Genomic DNA, 22,413 nt, shown 5'->3' with positions numbered 1-22,413 from the left:
TACAGATAGACAAATCACTAAAAGTAGCGACGCTGGTTAATGAGGCCATTTAAAAAAAGCAAACCAAGCACGGAGGTTCATTTCTAGAGGGATAGAATTGAAAAGTTATGTTAAATTTCGAACCTTGGTTAGACCGCACTTGGAGCAGTGTGCACCGTTCTGGTCTCCATATACCTTGGTTAGACCACACTTGGAGCAGTGTGCACTGTTCTGGTCTCCATATACCTTGGTTAGACCGCACTTGGAGCACTGTGCACCGTTCTGATCTCCATATACCTTGGTTAGACCACACTTGGAGCACTGTGCACAGTTCTGGTCTCCATATACCTTGGTTAGACCACACTTGGAGCACTGTGCACAGTTCTGGTCTCCATATACCTTGGTTAGACCACACTTGGAGCACTGTGCACAGTTCTGGTCTCCATATACCTTGGTTAGACCACACTTGGAGCACTGTGCACCGTTCTGGTCTCCATATACCTTGGTTAGACCACACTTGGAGCACTGTGCACAGTCCTGGTCTCCATATACCTTGGTTAGACCACACTTGGAGCACTGTGCACCGTTCTGATCTCCATATACTTTGGTTAGACCACACTTGGAGCACTGTGCACCGTTCTGGTCTCCATATACCTTGGTTAGACCGCACTTGGAGCACTGCGCACAGTTCTGGTCTCCATATACCTTGGTTAGACCACACTTGGAGCACTGTGCGCAGTTTTGGTCTCCATATACCTTGGTTAGACCGCACTTGGAGCACTGTGCACCGTTCTGGTCTCCATATACCTTGGTTAGACTGCACTTGGAGCACTGTGCACAGTCCTGGTCTCCATATACCTTGGTTAGACCACACTTGGAGCACTGTGCACAGTTCTGGTCTCCATATACCTTGGTTAGACACACTTGGAGCACTGTGCACAGTTCTGGTCTCCGTATACCTTGGTTAGACTGCACTTGGAGCACTGTGCACAGTTCTGGTCTCCATATACCTTGGTTAGACCACACTTGGAGCACTGTGCACAGTTCTGGTCTCCATATACCTTGGTTAGACACACTTGGAGCACTGTGCACAGTTCTGGTCTCCATATACCTTGGTTAGACCGCACTTGGAGCACTGTGCACCGTTCTGATCTCCATATACCTTGGTTAGACACACTTGGAGCACTGTGCACAGTTCTGGTCTCCATATACCTTGGTTAGACCACACTTGGAGCACTGTGCACAGTTCTGGTCTCCATATACCTTGGTTAGACACACTTGGAGCACCGTGCACAGTTCTGGTCTCCATATACCTTGGTTAGTCCACACTTGGAGCACTGTGCATGGTTCTGGTCTCCATATACCTTGGTTAGACCACACTTGGAGCACTGTGCACAGTTCTGGTCTCCATATACCTTGGTTAGACCACACTTGGAGCACTGTGCACAGTTCTGGTCTCCATATACCTTGGTTAGACACACTTGGAGCACTGTGCACAGTTCTGGTCTCCATATACCTTGGTTAGACCGCACTTGGAGCACTGTGCACCGTTCTGATCTCCATATACCTTGGTTAGACACACTTGGAGCACTGTGCACAGTTCTGGTCTCCATATACCTTGGTTAGACCACACTTGGAGCACTGTGCACAGTTCTGGTCTCCATATACCTTGGTTAGACACACTTGGAGCACCGTGCACAGTTCTGGTCTCCATATACCTTGGTTAGTCCACACTTGGAGCACTGTGCATGGTTCTGGTCTCCATATACCTTGGTTAGACCGCACTTGGAGCACTGTGCACAGTTCTGGTCTCCATATACCTTGGTTAGTCCACACTTGGAGCACTGCGCACAGTTCTGGCCTCCATATACCTTGATTAGACCACACTTGGAGCACTGTGCACCGTTCTGGTCTCCATATACCTTGGTTAGACCGCACTTGGAGCACTGTGCACAGTTCTGGTCTCCATATACCTTGGTTAGACCACACTTGGAGCACTGTGCACAGTTCTGGTCTCCATATACCTTGGTTAGACCACACTTGGAGCACTGTGCACAGTTCTGGTCTCCATATACCTTGGTTAGACCGCACTTGGAGCACTGTGCACAGTTCTGATCTCCATATACCTTGGTTAGACCGCACTCGGAGCACTGTGCACAGTCCTGGTCTCCATATATAATAGCAAAATACTGCTGGAAATCTGAAATAACAACAGAAAATGCTGGAAATACTCAGCAGGCCAGGCAGCATCCATGGAGAGAGAAACAGAGTTAACGTTTCAGGTCTGGGACCCTTCATCAGAACTGGAAAAAGCTGGAGGTGTAACAACTATTAAGCAGGTGCAGAGACGGGGGGCGGGTGGTTAGGATGAGAGGAAGGAATTGAAAGAACATCCTGTACTTTTGTAAGAGGCAGGAAAGATAAAATGTTGCAAATGGGAATGGCAGAAATCATACTGCATGAGAAATGGGGGCAGGGATAATTATCTGAAATTGTTGAACTCGATGTTGAGTCCGGCAGGCTGCAAAGTGCCCAATCGAAAGATGAGGTGCTGTTCCTCGAGCTTACGTTGAGCTTCATTAGAACAATGTAATAGGCCGAGGACAGAGAGATCAGAGTGGGAGTGAAGCGGTGAATTAAAGTGACAGGCGACCGGAAGCTCGGGGTCACCCTTACGGACTGAACGGAGGTGTTCCACAAAGCGGTCGCCCAATCTGCGTTTGGTTTCCCCAATGTAGAGGAGACCACATCGTGAGCAGCGAATACAGTAAACTAGATTGCGAGAAGTACAAGTAAATCGCTGTTTCACCTGGAAGGAGTGTTTGGGGCCCTGGTCAGTGGGAAGGGAGGAGGTAAAAGGGCATGTGTTGCATCTCCTGCGCTTGCACGGGAAGGTGCCAGGTGAAGGAGAAGGGCTGTTGGGGGTGATTGAGGACTGGACCAGGGTGTCGCGGAGGGAGCGGTCCCTTCGGAATGCTGAAAGGGGAGGTGAGGGGAAGATGTGTTTGGTGGTGGGATCACGTTGGAGGTGGCGGAAATGGCGGAGGATGATTCGTTGAATGTGGAGGCTAGTGGGGTGAAAGGTGAGGACAAGGGGAACCCTATTGTGGTTCCGGGAGGGAGGGGCAGGGGTGAGAGCAGAAGTGCGGGAAATAGAACGGACACGGTCAAGGGCTGTGTCAACCACAGTAGAGGGGAATCCTCGGTTGAGGAATAAGGAAGACATGTCGGAAGCACTAGTATGGAAGGTGGCATCGTCAGAACAGACACGGCGGAGACGGAGAAACTGGGAGAATGGAATAGAGTCCTTACAGGAGGTGGGGTGGGAGGAAGTGTAGTCCAGGTAGCTGTGGGAGTCGGTGGGCTTGTAGTGAAAGTTTATCAATAACCTATCCCCAGAGATGGAGACGGAGAAGTCAAGGAAGGGAAGGGAAGAGTCGGAGATGGACCATGTGAAGGTGAGGGAAGGACTGGAACAAAGAATGTTCCACATATCCCATGAACAGGTAGGCATAGCTAGGGCCCATGCGGGTTCCCATAGCAACACCTTTAATTTGGAGGAAGTGAGTGGAGACAAAGGAGAAGTTGTTCAATGTGAGAACAAGTTCAGCCAGGCGGAGGAGGGTGGTGGTGGATGGGGACTGGTTGGGCCTCTGTTCAAGGAAAAAACGGAGCGCCCGAAGGCCGTCCTGGTGGGGGATGGAGGTGTAGAGGGATTGGACGTCCATAGTGAAAAGGAGACGGTTGGGGCCAGGAAACTGGAAACTGTTAAAGTGACGGAGGGCGTCGGACGAGTCGCGAATGTAGGTGGGAAGAGACTGGACAAGGGGAGAAAAAAATAGTCGAGATAGGAAGAGATAAGTTCCGTGGGGCAAGAACAGGCTGACACGATGGGTCTACCAGGGCAGTCTTGTTTGTGGATCTTGGGAAGGAGGTAGAAGCGGGCTGTGCGGGGTTGGGGGACTATGAGGTTGGCGGCCATGGAGGGAAGATCTCCAGAGGAGATGAGGCCAGTGACACACTTGGAAACAATTGCTTGATGTTTGCTAGTGGGGTCATGGTCCAGGCGGAGGTAGGAGGAGGAGTTGGAGAGCTGGCGTTCAGCTTCCGCACGGTAGAGGTCGGTTCGCCAAACAACAACAGCACCACCCTTATCAGCAGGTTTAATGATAATGTTAGGGTTGGATCGGAGGGAACGGAGTGCTGCAAGTTCAGAGGGAGTTTGGTTGGAGTGAGTGAGGGGAGCAGAGAAATGGAGACGGCCGATGTCACGTCGGCAGTTAGCAATGAAAAGATCTAGAGAGCGTAAGAGGCCAGAGGGAGTGGTCCAGGTAGAACGGGAATTCTGAAAGCGGGAGAAAGGATCAGCCGTGCGGGGGGGAAGACTCCTGGCCAGAGAAGTGGGCACGGAGACGAAGGCGACGGCAGAAGAGCTCAGCATCGTGTCGAGCTCAAAATTCATTCAGACGGGGGCGTAAGGGGATGAAGCTCAGGCCTTTGCTGAGGACTGATCGTTCGGGGTCAGAGAGGGGAAGGTCAGAGGGGATAGTGAAAACACGGCAGGGGGTGAGATTGGAAGAAGGGATGGGATCAGAGGAAAGGGTTGGATCGGAGAGAACCTCTTTTTCCGGTACATCGATGACTGTATTGGTGCTGTTTCCTGCTCTCGCCCTGAACTAGATAAGTTCATTCACTTTACTTCCAATTTCCACCCTTCCCTCACCTTCACATGGTCCATCTCCAACTCTTCCCTTCCCTTCCTTGACTTCTCCGTCTCCATTTCTGGCGATCGGCTTTCGACAAACATCCACTACAAGCCCACTGACTCCCACAGCTACCTGGACTACACTTCCTCCCACCCCACCTCCTGTAAGGACTCTATTCCATTCTCCCAGTTTCTCCGTCTCCGCCGTGTCTGTTCTGACGATGCCACCTTCCATACTAGTGCTTCCGACATGTCTTCCTTTTTCCCCAACCGAGGATTCCCCTCTACCGTGGTTGACACGGCCCTTGACCGTGTCCGTTCTATCTCCCGCACCTCTGCCCTCACCCCTGCCCCTCCCTCCCGGAACCACGATAGGGTTTCCCTTGTCCTCACCTTTCACCCCACCAGCCTCCACATTCAACGGATCATCCTCCGCCATTTCCGCCACCTCCAACGTGATCCCACCACCAAACACATCTTCCCCTCCCCTCCCCTTTCAGCATTCCGAAGGGACCGCTCCCTCTGAGACACCCTGGTCCACTCCTCAGTCACCCCCAACAGCCCTTCTCCTTCACCTGGCACCTTCCCGTGCAAGCGCAGGAGATGCAACACCTGCCCTTTTACCTCCCCCCTTCCCACTGTCCAGGGCCCCAAACACCCCTTCCAGGTGAAACAGCGATTTACTTGTACTTCTCGCAATCTAGTTTACTGTATTCGCTGCTCACGATGCGGTCTCCTCTACATTGGGGAGACCAAACGCAGATTGGGCGACCGCTTTGTGGAACACCTCCGTTCAGTCTGTAAGGGGGACCCCGAGCTTCCGGTCGCCTGTCACTTTAATTCACCGCTTCACTCCCACTCTGATCTCTCTGTCCTCGGCCTATTACATTGTTCCAATGAAGCTCAACGTAAGCTCGAGGAACAGCACCTCATCTTTCGATTGGGCACTTTACAGCCTGCTGGACTCAACATCGAGTTCAACAATTTCAGATAATTATCCCTGCCCCCATTTCTCATGCAGTATGATTTCTGCCATTCCCATTTGCAACATTTTATCTTTCCTGCCTCTTACAAAAGTACAGGATGTTCTTTCAATTCCTTCCTCCCCTCCTAACGCCCCCCCCGCCCCCCGTCTCTGCACCTGCTTAATATCTGTTACATCTCCAGCTTTTTCCAGTTCTGATGAAGGGTCCCAGACCTGAAACGTTAACTCTGTTTCTCTCTCCACGGATGCTGCCTGGCCTGCTGAGTATTTCCAGCATTTTCTGTTATTTCTGGTCTCCATATACCTTGGTTAGACACACTTGGAGCACTGTGCACAGCTCTGGTCTCCATATACCTTGGTTAGACCACACTTGGAGCACTGTGCGCAGTTCTGGTCTCCATAGACCTTGGTTAGACCACACTTGGAGCACTGTGCACAGTTCTGGTCTCCATATACCTTGGTTAGACCACACTTGGAGCACTGTGCACAGTTCTGGTCTCCATATACCTTGGTTAGACCACACTTGGAGCACTGTGCACAGTTCTGGTCTCCATATACCTTGGTTAGACCACACTTGGAGCACTGTGCACAGTTCTGGTCTCCATATACCTTGGTTAGACCACACTTGGAGCACTGTGCACAGTTCTGGTCCCCATGTACCTTGGTTATACCACACATGGAGCACTGTGCACAGTTCTGGTCCCCATGTACCTTGGTTATACCCCACTTGGAGCACTGTGCACAGTTCTGGTCTCCATATACCTTGATTAGACCACACTTGGAGCACTGTGCACAGTTCTGGTCTCCATATACCTTGGTTAGACCACACTTGGAGCACTGTGCACAGTTCTGGTCCCCATGTACCTTGGTTATACCACACATGGAGCACTGTGCACAGTTCTGGTCCCCATGTACCTTGGTTATACCACACATGGAGCACTGTGCGCAGTTCTGGTTTCCACACATGGAGCACTGTGCGCAGTTCTGGTTTCCACACATGGAGCACTGTGCGCAGTTCTGGTTTCCACACATGGAGCACTGTGCGCAGTTCTGGTTTCCACATTATAAAAAGGATAAGGAGGCACTGGAGAATGTGCAGAAAAAGATTTTCTGGAATGATACCAGAACCGAGAGGTTGCACCTTTCAGGAAAGGGTGAACGGGCTGGAGCTCTTTTCTCTGGAAAAGAGAAGACTGATGGGTGACCTGATCGAGGTCTTTAAAAATTATGAAAGGGTTCGATAGGGTCGACGTAGATGTAGATCAAAACTAGGGACCATCAATATAAGATCGTCACTAATAAATCCAATAGGGAATTCAGGAGAAACTTCTTTACCCGGAGAGCGTGAAGAAGTGCTTCCTGACATCACCCCTGAACGGCCTGGCTCTAATTTTAAGGTGACGCCCCTCCCCCCCCCCCCCCCCCCCCCCCAACCAGAGGAAATAGTTTCTCTCTCGATCTACCCGATCGAACCCTTTAATCATCTTAAACACCTCGATTAGATCACCCCTTAATCTTCTAAACTCGAGGGAATACAAGCCCAGTCTGTGCGACCTGTCCTCGTGATTTAACCCTTTCAGCCCCCGGGTATCATTCTGGTGAATCTGCGCTGCTCCCCCTCCGAGGACAAGATCTCCTTCCCGAGGTGCGTGGCCCAGAACTGAACACAGTTACTCCAGATGGGCTCTGACCAGAGCTCGGTACAACTGCATCACTGCCTCCCCTTTGTATTCCAGCCCTTGAGATAAAGCCCGATGTTCCACCAGACCTTTTAAAATATTTTTTTACACTAGTTTTTAGTGATTTCTGTACTCGCACCTCCTACATCTCTCTGCTCCTCCACAGTTGCTTGCTCCTCACCATTGTAAAACCGTCAAAAATGTATCGGATGTCCATGGTGGGGGGGCGGGGGTGGAAATAGAAAACGTTGCCGACGGATGTCCTGTCGCTCCTGCTGGAGGCGGACGTGAGCGCTCATTGGGCGAGGGCCCGATTCGTCTGCGGCGCCCACACAGTCGACTAACCCGCTGACGCTCGCTGTCTGGGCTCGCGCTGGACGAAGGCGTACTTGTGGGAGGGTATGTGGGGTGGGGTGGGGTGCTCGGCACCTGTGGAACTGGACACAGTGAGAGCCGGTACCTTAAGGAGAGGGGAGGCGGGGAGTGTAAAAGAACAAATAGGAGAATATAAATCTATAACTGCTCTCCTATATGACAGGTTTGACTTCCTCCTTCCGCAGGTTCCTCCAACGTGGAATATATCACCGATTAAGAAGAGCAAAGAATCCAAGGTTTGTGAGACGTGACGTTTATTGTAGCATTGTGACTCGCGTTGAGGGAGGCAGCCTATCGACCTGCTCCCTGGGTGTAGGCTAACTTAAACATGGGAGAGAGTCACAGGCTGGAGAGGTAGGGATGCGACCCCTCCAGTTCCTGAGTGAGGGATAGGGATCGGGGAAAGATTGGATCGGCTGGGGTTGTTTCCTTTGGAACAGAGGAGGCTGAGGGGAGATTTAATTGAGGTGTATAAAATTATGAGGGGCCTCGATAGAGTGGATAGGAGGGACCTATTTCCCTGAGCAGAGAGGTCAATAACCAGGGGGCAGAGATTGAAAGTAATTGGTCGGAGGATTAGAGGGGAGTTGAGGAGAACTTTTTTCACCCAGAGGGTGGTGGGGGTCTGGAACTCACTGCCTGAAAGGGTGGTCGAGGCAGAAACCCTCATCACATTTAAAAAGTACTTGGATGTGCGCTTGAAGCGCCGTAACCTACAGGGCTACGGACCGAGAGCTGGAAAGTGGGATTAGGCTGGGATCGCTTTTTGTCGGCCGGCGCAGACACGATGGGCCGAATGGCCTCCTTCTGTGCCGTGAATTTATATGATTATGTGGAGAGACTGGAGAAGCTGGGATTGTTCTTAGAGCAGAGAAGGCTAAGAGGAGATTTGATAGAGGCGTTCAAAATCATGAAGGATTATGGATAGAGTAAATAAGGAGGAACTGCTTCGTAACTGTGTCGTAAACTTCTATGATTCTATGAGTCTCAGTTCCTGAGGGATTGGGATCGTGTCTCAGTTCCTGAGGATTGGGATCGTGTCTCAGTTCCTGAGGGATGGGGATTGAGCCTCAGTTCCTGAGGATTGGGATCGAGTCTCAATTTCTGAGGGATTGGGATCGAATCTCAGTTCCTGAGGGATTGGGATCGTGTCTCAGTTCCTGAGGGATAGGGATCGTGTCTCAGTTCCTGAGGGATTGGGATCGTGTCTCAGTTCCTGAGGGATTGGGATCGTGTCTCAGTTCCTGAGGGATTGGGATCGTGTCTCAGTTCCTGAGGGATAGGGATCGAATCTCAGTTCCTGAGGGATTGGGATCGTGTCTCAGTTCCTGAGGGATAGGGATTGAGTCTTAGTTAATGAGGGATTGGGATTAAGTCTCAGTTCCTGAGTAATGGGGATCGAATCTCAGTTCCTGAGGGATTGGGATCGAGTCTCAGTTCCTGAGGGATTGGGATCAAGTCCGTTTTTGAGTAATGGAGATCGTGTCTCCGTTCCTGAATGAGGGATACAGAACTGCTCACTGTTGCATGTGTGTTGCAGGCTCCCCAGTTTATTGACATCCCGCTGGAGGAGGAAGACTCGTCTGACGAAGAATACAGGCCGGAGGAGGAGGAGGAAGACGAGACTGCGGAAGAGGTAGTTGCTCCTGTTACACCTCGCGATGAGTGCGAAAGAGGAAAGCTCGAATTGTGTGTGTTTTCGCCCCTGGTATTGCTAACTCACAGCGAGGGTGTGTCTGCTTGTGTTTCCGTTAGAACTAATTTGAATCCCCACCCCCCCTTCTCTCTCGCCCACTTTTACGTTCAGTGTGTACGCTGCGCAGTGTTAGTAACGAATGCCTTAAATGTGAAACCTCACTGCTATTTTACAGTGGATCTGAGCTCATTCATAGGGAGCAGGTGGGCGCTTATATTAAAGTAGCAGGCAAAGGACTTTCACACGAAATCGCCCAAGCGATAACACCACACGGAGCAAACGCCATTCCCTTCCCTCCCCTCCGTGGGAAGGGCGCCCCACTGCACCCGAGAAGGGAGCTGCCCTCCACTTGCTGGGCCCCCCCCCCCCTTTGGTTTATTGGTTCGTGGCCTCTTCCGAGCCCGTCGATTTCTGAGGTGGTAGGACGTGCTTGCGTACCGATCATCCACCCACCCCCCTCCCCACCCCGCTGTGCCCTTGGTCAAGTCTTCGGTGTGAGGGGCTGAGCAGAGGTTTGGCGAGTGCTCACCGGGAGTTGAGATTTCCTGCAGGATCGGATGCATGGAATTTTGAGCTGGGGAGCGCGGGGTGGGTGGGCTGGAGGGAAAGCCTCCCTTCTAGCTGCTGTCGACACCACTTGGCCCCAGTAAACCAGTGGTTCATAAGAAACAGGACCGGGAGTCGGCGATTCGTCCCCTCGAGCCTGCTCCGCCATTCAATAAGATCATGGCTGATCATCGACCTCAACTCCACTTTCCCACCAGATCTCCATATCCCTTGATTCCCCTAGAGTCCAAAAATCTATCGCTCTCAGCCCTGAATATACTCAACGACTGAGCGTCCACAGCCCTCTGGGGCAGAGAATTCCAAAGATTCACCGCCCTCTGAGTGAAGAAATTCCTCATCTCAGTCCTCAATGGCCGACCCCTTATCCTGTGAACACAAAGACTCGCATTTCTCCAGCGCCTTTCACAAACTCAGGACGTCCCAAAGCGCTTTACAGCCAGTGAAGTACTTTTTGAAGTGTGGTCACTGTTGTAATGTAGGAAACGTGACAGCCAGTTTGTGCACAGCAAGCTCCCACAAACAGCAGCTAATCAAATAACCACCGTTCCCAACTAACACCACACAAAACAGAACTGGAACTAGGTCTAAGAACATTAGAATTAGGAGCAGGAGTCGGCCATTCGGCCCCTCGAGCCTGCTCCGCCATTCAATGAGATCATGGCTGATGTTGGACCTCAACTCCACTTTCCCGCCCGATCCCCATATCCATCGATTACCCGAGAGTCCAAAAAATCTATCGATCTCAGCTTTGAATATACTCAACGACTGAGCCTCCACAGCCCTCTGGGGCAGAGAATTCCAAAGATTCACCACCCTCAGTGAAGAAATTCCTCCTCATCTCAGTCCTCAATGGCCGACCCCTTATCCTGAGACTGTGACCCCTGGTTCTAGACTCTCCAGCCAGGGGGAAACAGCCTCTCAGCATCTACCCTGTCAATCCCCCTCAGAATCTGATATGTTTCAATGAGATCACCTCCCATTCTTCTAAACTCCAGAGAGTATAGGTTCGATGAGCCGGTGGTGTTAACATCTCTGGCGCGTTCGACAGATGGAGGAAGTCTCTTTCTCTGAACCACACAGACCGCTAACCTCCCTGCTTCTACCTCTGGCCTGTGCAGATTCAGCCCACCTCAGCGAGGGCCGTTAAGGGATGCTGGAGTTGATCTTGGCACCTCCTATGGTATGGGAGGGGGTTAAAATCAGCCACGGTACCTGCTCCTGCTCACTATCCAGTTACCCCCGCTGGCTGTGGATATCTGGGAGGTGGGGGGGGGGTGGAATGGGATTAAAATAAGGCTCAACTGTGATGCTCCCCATGGGCGTATAGTCTGCTCACTTGGGTGAGGTACCGGAGGGAGACTGGAGCTGTAGCCTGGTGGAAAGTGAGTGGAAAAGGAACGATGAAATTGGTAAATTTGATGGGAGTGGGAGATTCCAAAACTCTGTAATAACGCAGTATTTGAAACAATCACGCTTAATAAGCGAGGAGATAAGTATAGAACCTGTTGGAAATGCTCAGCATGCCGGTCGGTCAGCATCTGAAAGAGAGGGAAACGGATTAATGTTCACCCTCCATCAGATTTCCAGCGTTCAGTCTTTCCCTTTGTATTGGTAGTTTTATTCAGAGGAATGTTTTGTGACCAGGGGAGCTGCTGATTTATTGGTCCCCCGCCCCTCCCGTTGTTGTACTTGAGGAATTTACCACCAGCAGGCGCTCTCTTTCTCCCTTCCCAGAAGAGAAGGGGGCGGAAAGGGGCCGCGCAGGGTAGAGTGGCTGGACTGGCCGGGTTTGCAGTGACCGGCGGGAGCTGCCGCTCCGACTCCTGGCTGCTCCTGCACGCTACCGGCGTGCGTCCTGGCCCCGTTGATTCGCAACCTCCCTAAAAAATCCAGTCTCCCCATTTTTCCGCAGAGCCTCCTGGAGAGCGACGCAGAGAGCGCCACTTCCTCTCCCGCAGGAGGGCGCAGACCGAAGTCCAGGCAGGAGGTGTCCGAGGTGTTGGAGACCGATGAGGACAGTGCGCCTGTTGAAGTGAGTGGGTTAATTTACAAAGTATTTACATAGAATGTACAGCACAGAAACAGGCCGTTCGGTTCAACTGGTTCATGCTCCACACGAGCCTCCTCCCTCCCGTCTACATCTCGCCCTATCAGCAGATCCTTCTATTCCTTTCTCCCTCCTGTGTTTATCCAGCTTCCCCTTAAATGCATCGATACTATTCGCCTCAACCACTCCCTGTGGTAGCGAGTTCCACATTCTCGCCACTCTCTGGGTAAAGAAGTTTCTCCTGAATTCCCCATTGGATTTATTAGTGACTCTCTTCTATTTCTGGCCCCTAGTTCTGGTCTCGCCCACGAGTGGAAACATCTTCTCTACGTCTCTACTGTAATTTCTTGTTTCTCTGCTTTTAAAAAATAATTTTTGGGATGTGGGTGTTGCTAGCAAGGCCGACATTTATTGCCCTTGAGGTGGTGGTGAGCCGCCGCCTTGAACTGCTGCAGTCCGTGTGGTGAAGGTGCTCCCTCAGTGCTGTTAGGGAGGGAGTTTCAGGATTTTGACCCAGCGACGATGAAGGATCGGCGATATAATCGTATAATGGTGTGTGACTTGGAGGTGGCGGTGTTCCCATGCGCCTGCTGCCCTTGTCCTTCTAGGTGGAAGAGGTCGCGGGTTTGGGAGGTGCTATGGAAGAAGCCTTGGCGAGTAGCTGCAGTGCATCTTGTAGATGCCAATCAAGCAGGCTGCTTTGTCCTGGATGCTGCTAAGTTGGAGAATCTGCTTCCACTTTCTTGGCCGTTTGATGAGGGTGAGCATTTTTTTATATAGAATGTGGCAGCAGAGAGACTTAAGAAAGTTGTTCCTCGGCGCAACCTAGTAGCCGGAACCTGCAACTACAGCGTTACACGTGACTGTTTACAAACAGGATTTCCATTCTAAATATTTACTTAAACGATCTCAGTGTTAATTGTTGACATAGAAGCGTGACCAAAAACCGTGACAACAGGAAGTGTCTGTCTAGACGTGATTTCTAACTCGCGGCGATTTCCTGTCAGTCTTCAGGTGACGTGGAGTTAGAGGGCGGGAGGTCGTTGGGCTAAATCGACCCACAACATTTTTGGACTCTAGGGGAATCAAGGGATGCGGATATTGGGCGGGAAAGTGGAATTGAGGTAGAAGATCAGCCATGATCTTATTGAATGGCGGAGCAGGCTCGAGGGGCCGAATGGCCGACTCCTGCTCCTAATTCTTATGACCCCATTTTAAAGTCAATACATTCTGCCGTTTTTTATAAATCCCTCTCTCCCCACTGTAATGGAAAATTCCGATGTAAACTTGTCACGCTGTAATTACACCTTCCGGCCAGTGGCGGTGCTGCAATGTCACCACTGGCAGTTGCCGTTACAAGATGGACATGAGAATTTATATGGGAAAATTTCGACAGCGAGTGCAGAATAAGATTTTTCATGTGTTATGAGAGTGGCTCCAGGGGTGAGAGATTGCAATTACGTGGATAGACTGGAGAAGCTGGGGTTGCTCTCCTTGGAGCAGAGAAGGCTAAGAGGAGATTTGATAGAGGTGTTCAAAATCATGAAGGGCTCCGATAGAGTAAATACAGAGAAACCGATTCCAATGGCTAATGGGTCGATAACCAGAGGACACAGATTTAAGGTGCTTGGCAAAAGAACCACATAAAAACTTCTTTGCACAATGAGGGGGTTAGGATTTGGAACGTGCTGCCTGATAGGGCGGTGGATGCAGATTCAATAGTAGCCTTCAAAAGGGAATTGGATAAATACTTGAAGGAGAAAAAATTGCAGGGATATGGGGAAAGAGCCAGGGGGGGGGAGTGAGACTGACGGGATTGCTCTTCGAGAGAGCCGGCGCGGTCTGGAGTGCTTCAGCTATGAAGAGAGACTGGACAGGCTGGGGTTGTTTTCCTTCAAGCAGAGAAGGCTGAGGGGGGGGACCTGATCGAGGTGTACAACATTATGAGGGGCGTAGATAGAAAGGAACTTTTCCCCTTAGTAGAGGGGTCAATAACCAGGGGGCATAGTTTCAAGGTAAGGGGCAGGAGGTTTAGAGGGGATTTGAGGAAAAACTTTTTCACCCAAAGGGTGGTTGGAATCTGGAACTCACTGCCTGAAAGGGTGGTAGAGGCAGGAACCCTCACAACATTCAAGAAGCATTTAGATGAGCACTTGAAACGCCACAGCATACAAGGCTACGGACCAAGTGCTGGAAAATGGGATTAGAATAGACATGGCTCGATGGCCGGCGCAGACACGATGGGCCGAATGGCCTCCTCCTGTGCTGTGCTATTCCGTGATATTTTACTCTCCGTCGCTCTGTATTTTCAGCTGCCGTGTGCGACCGAGGTGGTGAAGGGGACCAGCCTGCCCGTGAGGCACCTGAGCGTGGAAGTGGTTCCCATGGGGCCGCCGCCACTCCCGCCCAAAACGAAAAGCAAACCGAACAAGGACAGCAGCTTCATGGAAAAGCTTCACGCCGTGGACGAGGAGCTGGCTTCGAACGAGGTCTGCATGGACTCCTACCAGGTATGCCGACTTCTTCCTGCTCACAGAGGGAATCGCCTTAAATCTGTGTCCTCTGGTTATCGACCCAATAGCCATTGGAATCTGTTTCTCTTTAGTTACTCTATCGAAGCCCTTCATGATTTTGAACACCTCTATCAAATCTCCTCTGAGCAGATTATTATCTGAATGGCAATAGATTGGGAGAAGGGGAAGTGCAACAAGACCTGGGTGTCCTTGTGCACCAGTCGCTGAAGGTAAGCATGCAGGTGCAGCAGGCGGTTAAGAAGGCAAATGGTATGTTTTTTTAAAATTCATTGATGGGATGTGGGCGTCGCTGGCTAGGCCTGCATTTAGTGCCCATCCCTAATTGCCCTTGAGAAGATGGTGGTGAGCCGCCTTCTTGAACCGCTGCAGTCCATATGGTGTAGGTACACCCACAATGCTGTTAGGAAGGGAGTTCCAGGATTTTGGCCCAGCGACTGTGAAGGAACGGCGATACAGGTCCAAGTCAGGATGGTGTGTGGCTTGGAGGGGAACTTGTAGGTGGTGATGTTCCCATGCGTCTGCTGCCCTTGTCCTTCTAGGTGGAAGAGGTCGCGGGTTTGGGAGGTGCTGCCGAAGAAGACTTGGCGAGTTGCTGCAGTGCATCTTGTAGATGGTACACACTGCAGCCACGGTGCGTCGGTGGTGGAGGGAGTGAATGTTGAAGGTGGTGGATGGGGTGCCAATCAAGCGGGCTGCTTTATCCTGAATGGTGTCGAGCTTCTTGAGTGTTGTTGGAGCTGCACTCATCCAGGCAAGTGGAGAGTGTTCCATCACACTCCTGACTTGCGCTTTGTAGATGGTGGAAAGGCTTTGGGGAGTCAGGAGGTGAGACACTCGCCGCAGAATTCCCAGCCTCTGGCCTGCTCTTGTAGCCACAGTATTTATATGGCTGGTCCAGTTCAGTTTCTGATCAATGGTAACCCCCAGGTTGGCCTTCATAGCGAGAGGATTCGAGTACAGGAACAAGGATGTCTTGCTGCAGTTGTACAGGGCCTTGGTGAGACCACACCTTGAGTATTGAGTGCAGTTTTGGTCGCCTTATCTGAGGAAGGATGTTCTTGCCATGGAGGGAGTGCAGCGAAGATTCACCAGACTGATACCTGGGATGGCAGGAATGACGTATGAGGAGAGATTGGGTCGATTGGGCTTATACTCGCTGGAGATTAGAAGAATGAGAGGGGATCTCATTGAAACTTATAAAATTCTAACAGGACTAGACGGACTAGATGCAGGAAGGATGTTCCCGATGGCGGGGGAGTCCAGAACCAGGGGTCACAGTCTAAGGATAAGGGGTAAGCCATTTAGGACTGAGATGAGGAGGAATTTCTTCACCCAGAGAGTGGTGAACCTGTGGAATTCTCTACCACAGAGGGCGGTGGAGGCCAGTTCATTAAATATATTCAAGAAGGAGTTGGATATATTTCTTAAGGCTAAAGGGATCAAGGGATATGGGGAGAAGGCAGGGACAGGGTACTGAATTTGGATGATCAGCCATGATCTCATTAAATGGCGGAGCAGGCTCGAGGGGCCGAATGGCCGACTCCTGCTCCTATCTTCCATGTTTAACAGCAACAACCACTTGTATTTATCCGATGCCTTTAACCCAGTGAAACATCCCAAGGCACTTCACAGGAGCGATAATCAGACAAAATTCGACACCGAGCCACATAAGGCGATATTAGAACAGGTGACCAAAAGGAGGAGAGAATCTTTGGAATTCTCTGCCCCAGAGGGCTGTGGAGGCTCAGTCGTTGAGTGTATTTGAGGCTGAGATCGAGAGACTTTTGGACTCTAGGGGAATCCAGGGATTTGGGGATTGGGGTGGGCAAGTGAACTTGAGGTGGAAGATCAGCCATGTTCTGACTGAATGGCGGAGCAGGCTCGAGGGGCCGTACAGCCAACGACTGCTCCTATTACAAAAGCAAAATGCTGCGGATGCTGGAAAGGGCAGACAGAGTTAAGGTTTCAGGTCGATGACCCTTCGTCAGAACAGAGATCTCGGCGGGTCTTTGATTACCATTCTGACGAAGGGTCATCGACCTGAAACGTTAACTCTGTCTACCCTCTCAAGTGGATGTAAAAGATCCCAAGGCCACTATTGCAAAGAAGAGCAGGGGTGGGGGGGGGGGGGGGGGAGTTATCCCCGGTGTCCTGGGCTCAATATTTATCCCTCGAGCAACGTCGTTAAGACAGATGATCTGGTCATTTATCACATTGCTGTTTGTGGGAGCTTGCTGTGCACAAATTGGCTGCCGCGTTTCCCACATTACAACAGTGACCACACTTCAAAAAGTACTTCATTGGCTGTAAAGCGCTTTGGGACATCCTGAGGCGGTGAAAGGGGCTGGAGAAATGCTGGTGCGGAGGGTGGGCGAGAGCGCGGGCAAACTCTGCCTGGGCTGGCTCCGGGAGAACGGGCAGCGGTTCGGGGGTGGGATGGGGTCCTGGTGCCTGTGTGAACTGTGTCTGAGCCGGGAGTCTTCAGGAGACGGGGTGGGTGGGTGGGTGGGCGGGGAGACAGACCATCTTCTTTTTGAAGAGGACAGGACTGACGGCCGTCTCGCTCGCTCTGTTGCCAGACCCTCGATGACCGTTTGATTGCGTACCGCACCCGATCGAAGTGGCCGCTCAACAACGTGCCGCTGGGGCTGCTGGAGGCCGAGCTGAAAGCGCCTGACATCACGGCGGATATGTACGACCAGGGCACGCAGGACGATGTGTACTGGCAGAGTTGGATGAAGGCCGTGATGAATGACCTGGACTACGAAGGTGAGTCAGTGGGCGAGGGAGCTCTTGACCGACAGGGGAATGTGGGGGGGTGGGGGGGCCGGAAGCAAGAGGGACGACTTATTTTCCTGTTTTATTTATTTTCTGGCTTCCTTGGATAGGTTTTCCTCTTTTCCCCCCCCTCCCCCCCCCCCCCCCCGAGTCAGATTTTTTCCCCCTCTAGGATGAGGTCTCAACAGAGCTCGGGTTTTCCCAAAAGACAGCATGGCTGCAGTCTGTAACCAGCCTGATCACTTAACCAGTTCCGTGGGTAGCAGTCTCGTCTCCGAGTCAGAAGGTCGTGGGTTCGAACCCCACTCTAGAGACATAGTCCAGGCTGACACTCCCGAGTACAGTACTGAGGGAGCGCCGCACTGTCGGAGGGGCAGTACTGAGGGAGCGCCGCACTGTCGGAGGGGCAGTACTGAGGGAGCGCCGCACTGTCGGAGGGGCAGTACTGAGGGAGCGCCGCACTGTCGGAGGGGCAGTACTGAGGGAGCGCCGCACTGTTGGAGGGGCAGTACTGAGGGAGCGCCGCACTGTTGGAGGGACGGTACTGAGGGAGCGCCGCACTGTCGGAGGGGCGGTACTGAGGGAGCGCCGCACTGTCGGAGGGACGGTACTGAGGGAGCGCCGCACTGTCGGAGGGTCAGTACTGAGGGAGCGCCGCACTGTCGGAGGGGCGGTACTGAGGGAGCACCGCAGTGTCGGAGGGGTGGTACTGAGGGAGCGCCGCGCTGTCGGAGGGGCAGTACTGAGGGAGCGCCGCGCTGTCGGAGGGGCGGTACTGAGGGAGCGCCGCACTGTCGGAGGGGCAGTACTGAGGGAGCGCCGCACTGTTGGAGGGGCAGTACTTAGGGAGCGCCGCACTGTCGGAGAGGCAGTACTGAGGGAGCGCCGCACTGTCGGAGGGGCAGTACTGAGGGAGCGCTGCACTGTCGGAGGGGCAGTACTGATGGAGTGCCGCACCGTCGGAGGTGCTGTCTTTCGGATGAGACGTTAAACTGAGACGCTGTGAACGCAGTTGTAGGAATATATAATCAGAAAAGGTTGATGCGGAGAGCGGGAGGATGTAATCTGCATATTGATAAATTTCTAATTCTTTGCTTTCTCCCCCCCCCCGCCACCCAGACGATGAGGATGATCCCGAGTACAATTTCCTGGAAGACCTCGACGAGCCGGACATGGAGGACTTTCGGAATGACCGAGCCGTGCGGATCACCAGTACGTAGAACCCGATCCCTCGTGGGTCGGCGAGCATTCCCGTTTCCGCAGATACCGTGCTGGCCTTTCCCTGCAAAGGGCGGACCCGTTGCCCCGACGAGTTTTCAAGGGGCGGGAGTGGGGGGGGGTGGGTGGGTGAAGAAGAATCTTGAAATAAACATTCGGAGTGATAAAGTTGGGATGGGTTCAAGAGGGGGAACCTCTTCACTCCGCGCGATAGATGTTTGCAATTATCATGGAATCACACAGCACAGAGGGAGGCCATTCGGCCCATCGTGCCTGTGCCGGCTCTTTGAAAGAGCTCTCCAATTAGTCCCATTCTCCCCCCCTGCCCCTGCTCTGTCCCCAAAGCCCTGCAAATGTTTCCTGCATAACCGTGGGCAGATACATAGAAACATAGAAGATAGGAGCAGGCGTAGGCCATTCGGCCCCTCAAGCCTGCTCCGCCATTCAATGAGATCATGGCTGATCATCCAAATTCAGTACCCTGTCCCTGCCTTCTCCCCATATCCCTTGATCCTTTTAGCCTTAAGAAATATATCCAACTCCTTCTTGAATACATTTAATGAATTGGCCTCCATCACCCTCTGTGGTAGAGAATTCCACAGGTTCACCACTCTCTGGGTGAAGAAATTCCTCCTCATCTCTGTCCTAAATGGTTTACCCCTTACCCTTAGATTCACCTCAGGGGTTGAGTTTCTTTACTTTGAACTAGATGATCGGTGGGACGCTGCAGGTTTGTACGGGCACTGGGAAGGGGGAGACTGTATTGTTCATCTTCTGTCTGTCTCTCTCCCCAGAAAAGGAGGTGAACGAGCTGATGGAGGAGCTGTTCGAGACGGTAAGTTTTTTGAAATCAGTTTTTATTTCTCTTCTTCCTTCAGCTTCCCCTTCTGGTTTCCTTCCCTTGACCCAATCGCCCTCTGGAGGCGCCCGCTGACACTGACCGACCCGTTGGCCAAGCTGCCCCCTGGAATTGCCTCCGCTCTGCCACATTGCTGCCCCCACTAGGCCACAAGGGGAGGGCGTTGGGGGGCGGGGGAGCGGAATGGTCCGTGCGGTGGTGGAGGAACTCTGATGTGCTGGATGCGGAAATCATTAAGTGCCACGCAAGGTGTTGGCTGTATCGGGGGTTGTGTCAGTCATTGTGCACTCACCCCTGAGGCTGCTGTTAAGTCCAAGCAGAGAGTGATATGTTCAGCAACAACTTCTATTTATATAGCGCCTTTAACATAATAAAACGTCCCAAGGCGCTTCACGGGAGTGTTACCAAAAAACAAAGGAAATTTTGACACCGAGCCCTATAAAGAGATATTGAGGCAAAGCTTGGTCGAAGAGGTCGTTTTAAGGAACGTCTTAAAGGAGGAAAGAGAAGCGGAGGGGTTTAGGGAGGGAATTCCAGAGCTCGGGGGCCCAGGCAGCTGATGGCGCGGCCGCCAACGGTGGAGCGATTAAAATCGGGGGATGTTCAAGAGGCCGGAATAGGTGGAGCGCAGAGGTCTAGGGGGGATAATAGGGCTGGAGGAGGTTACAGAGATAAGATGGGGCGAGGAGGCTACGGAGGGATTTGTAAACAAGGATGAGAATTTTAAAATCGAGGTGTTGCTTAACCGGGAGCCAATGTATGTCAGCGAGCACAGGGATGATGGGTGAATGGGACTTGGTGCGAGTTAGGACACGGGCAGCTGAGTTTTGGATGAGCTGAAGGTTACGGAGGGTAGAACGTTGGAGGCCGGCCAGGAGTGCCAAGTCTAGAGGTGATAAAGGCAGGGATGAGGGTTTCAGCAGCAGATAAGTTGAGGTAATGGCAGAGACGGGCGATATTACGAAGGTGGAAATGGGCAGTCAGGGTGATAGTTAAACAGAGTTACTGGTGATGGGGATCATTGGGTGCTCCGCCCCGAGGATATTGAGTTACTGTCTTAATCTGTGTACGTGTCCAGTGAAGCCTGTGAGCAGGTCTGCCTGACGTTCAGTTCTTGGGCTAGTCTCACGCTCTCTCTTCCTGTTTCACATCCAAAATCACCGGCACATCTCTACAGCTGTTCTCTCTCGCAATTCCTCATCCTTTTCCACTTCAGTGTTGGATGAATTGTACACTTCCGTCGGTAACAGCTCCGTTAGCACGGCCTCCAAGTTCCTCTCCAAGTCACACATGCCATGCCAACTGGGACATATATTTCCTTCATCGTCGCTGGGTAAAATCCTGGAACTCCCTGCCTACCAGCGCCGTGGGAGCACCTTCACCCACTACAACCCCTTCGCACTAAATAAAGCCTGCCAGCAAGTCTAGGATTGTTAATGTAATATATGGTCACTTGTAGAACTGTATTGAGACGCTCTCCAACACCGACCTCTTTGACCCAGCTTTTGGTCATCTGTCCTAATATCTCATGTTTGCTCGGTGTCAAATTCTGTCTGATAACGCTCCTGTGAAGCGCCTTGGGACTTCTTAAACTACGTTAAAGGCGCTGTATAAATACAGTTTGTTGTGTGCATGCTTCCTGTGTCCATACCTATAGTGGAAAGTTGTCACCCTGCCATTGCACCATTCGGCCAGCACTGCAGCACCTCCACTGGCCGGATGGTGTCATTAACCCGTGACACGTTTACATAGGCAGTCACCACAGTAACTGTGGATGTAGGAATTTACAACGGGAGAAAACTCGACAGAAATGCAGCGGTAAATATAATTAAGACTGAAAAGATCTTTGGTGTGCACGCACATGATGCTGTCACGATGTTTGATCACGCTTCTGTGTCAACATGGGGACCGCCTATGTAAACATTTGGAATGGCAATCTTGTATGTAAACAGTCACCTGTAACGACGTAGTGGCAGGTTCCGGCCAATAGTTGGCAGTGTAATACGAGTTTCAGAACTCTGGGATGTGGACTGTCCACGCGGCTCCTTTGCGGGGGGGACTCTGACATTCTTGTTGTCTCTCTCCGTAGTTTCAGGATGAGATGGGTGTCCCAGACGTAGAGGAGGAAGGAGGAGAGGATGAGGTCCAGGAGCAGCTTCACAACACGTTTAATACCCCTCAGGCACTGCGGTAAGAAAGAGGCGCTCCTCATAATAACGCTCCACGCTGTCTGACCCCTGCACAATATGACGCACCTTGTCTGCACGCGAGAGCTTTCTTCTTCCTCCAGCTTCCCTCCCTTTTGCCGGGGTGCAGGTTCCACGGACGCTGGCTGCCGTACCTTGCTCAACTGACCACTATCCCTGGATGAGCCTGGTCTGTATGTCCGTCGTGAGCAAGGGCTGACTATCACAGCCGAGCCTGGTCCGAGTAAAGCCACCGGAAATGTGCTTGGCGGGGGGAGCAGAGGAATTTTCTTTGTGAATGCATTTGAATGAGCTCTGGAATTCCCTCCCTAAACCTCTCCGCCTCTCTCTCCTCCTTTATGACGTTCCTTAAAACCGACCTCTTTGACCAAGCTTTTGGTCACCTGCCCATATATCTCCTTATGTGGCTCGGTGTCAAATGTGGTTTGATAATCGCTCCTGTGAAGCGCCCTGGGACATTTCATTACGGATGTACTTGCCTTGGAGGCGGTGCAACGAAGGTTCACCAGACTGATTCCTGGGATGGGAGGGCTGATACTCTCTGGAGTTTAGAAGAATGAGGTGATCTCATTGAATTCTTAGCATCGACCCTGTCAAGCCTTCTGAGAGGCTGGAGAGTCTCGAACCAGGGGGCACAGTCTCAGGATAAGGGGTCGGCCATTGAGGACTGAGATGAGGAGGAATTTCTTCACTCAGAGGGCGGTGAATCTTTGGAATTCTCTGCCCCAGAGGGCTGTGGAGGCTCAGTCGTTGAGTGTATTCAAGGCTGAGATCGATAGATTTT

General features: G+C 51.9%; 1 protein-coding gene across 2 annotated transcripts in view; it reads left to right on the top strand.

The window, feature by feature from the left end:
• The window catches only part of LOC147086404 (GON-4-like protein), a 101,404-nt gene that overhangs the window by 41,770 nt on the left and 37,221 nt on the right, over window positions 1-22,413 (top strand). For both annotated transcript variants that reach the window (XM_085978482.1, XM_085978481.1), the window contains exons 7-14: window positions 7,909-7,959; window positions 9,264-9,359; window positions 11,899-12,018; window positions 14,346-14,543; window positions 17,147-17,336; window positions 18,465-18,557; window positions 19,358-19,398; window positions 21,512-21,612. In XM_085978482.1, coding sequence (XP_085834608.1) covers window positions 7,909-7,959; window positions 9,264-9,359; window positions 11,899-12,018; window positions 14,346-14,543; window positions 17,147-17,336; window positions 18,465-18,557; window positions 19,358-19,398; window positions 21,512-21,612 — 890 coding nt within the window. The remainder of the gene's footprint in view (window positions 1-7,908; window positions 7,960-9,263; window positions 9,360-11,898; window positions 12,019-14,345; window positions 14,544-17,146; window positions 17,337-18,464; window positions 18,558-19,357; window positions 19,399-21,511; window positions 21,613-22,413) is intronic.

Source organism: Somniosus microcephalus, unplaced genomic scaffold (genome assembly GCF_052327205.1).
Source record: "Somniosus microcephalus isolate GS21.2 unplaced genomic scaffold, FLI_Smic_1.0 unresolved_chr7, whole genome shotgun sequence".
Lineage (NCBI taxonomy): Eukaryota > Metazoa > Chordata > Chondrichthyes > Squaliformes > Somniosidae > Somniosus > Somniosus microcephalus.
Note: the sequence above shows the minus strand (reverse complement) of the source record. Positions and strands in the feature narration are given on the sequence as shown.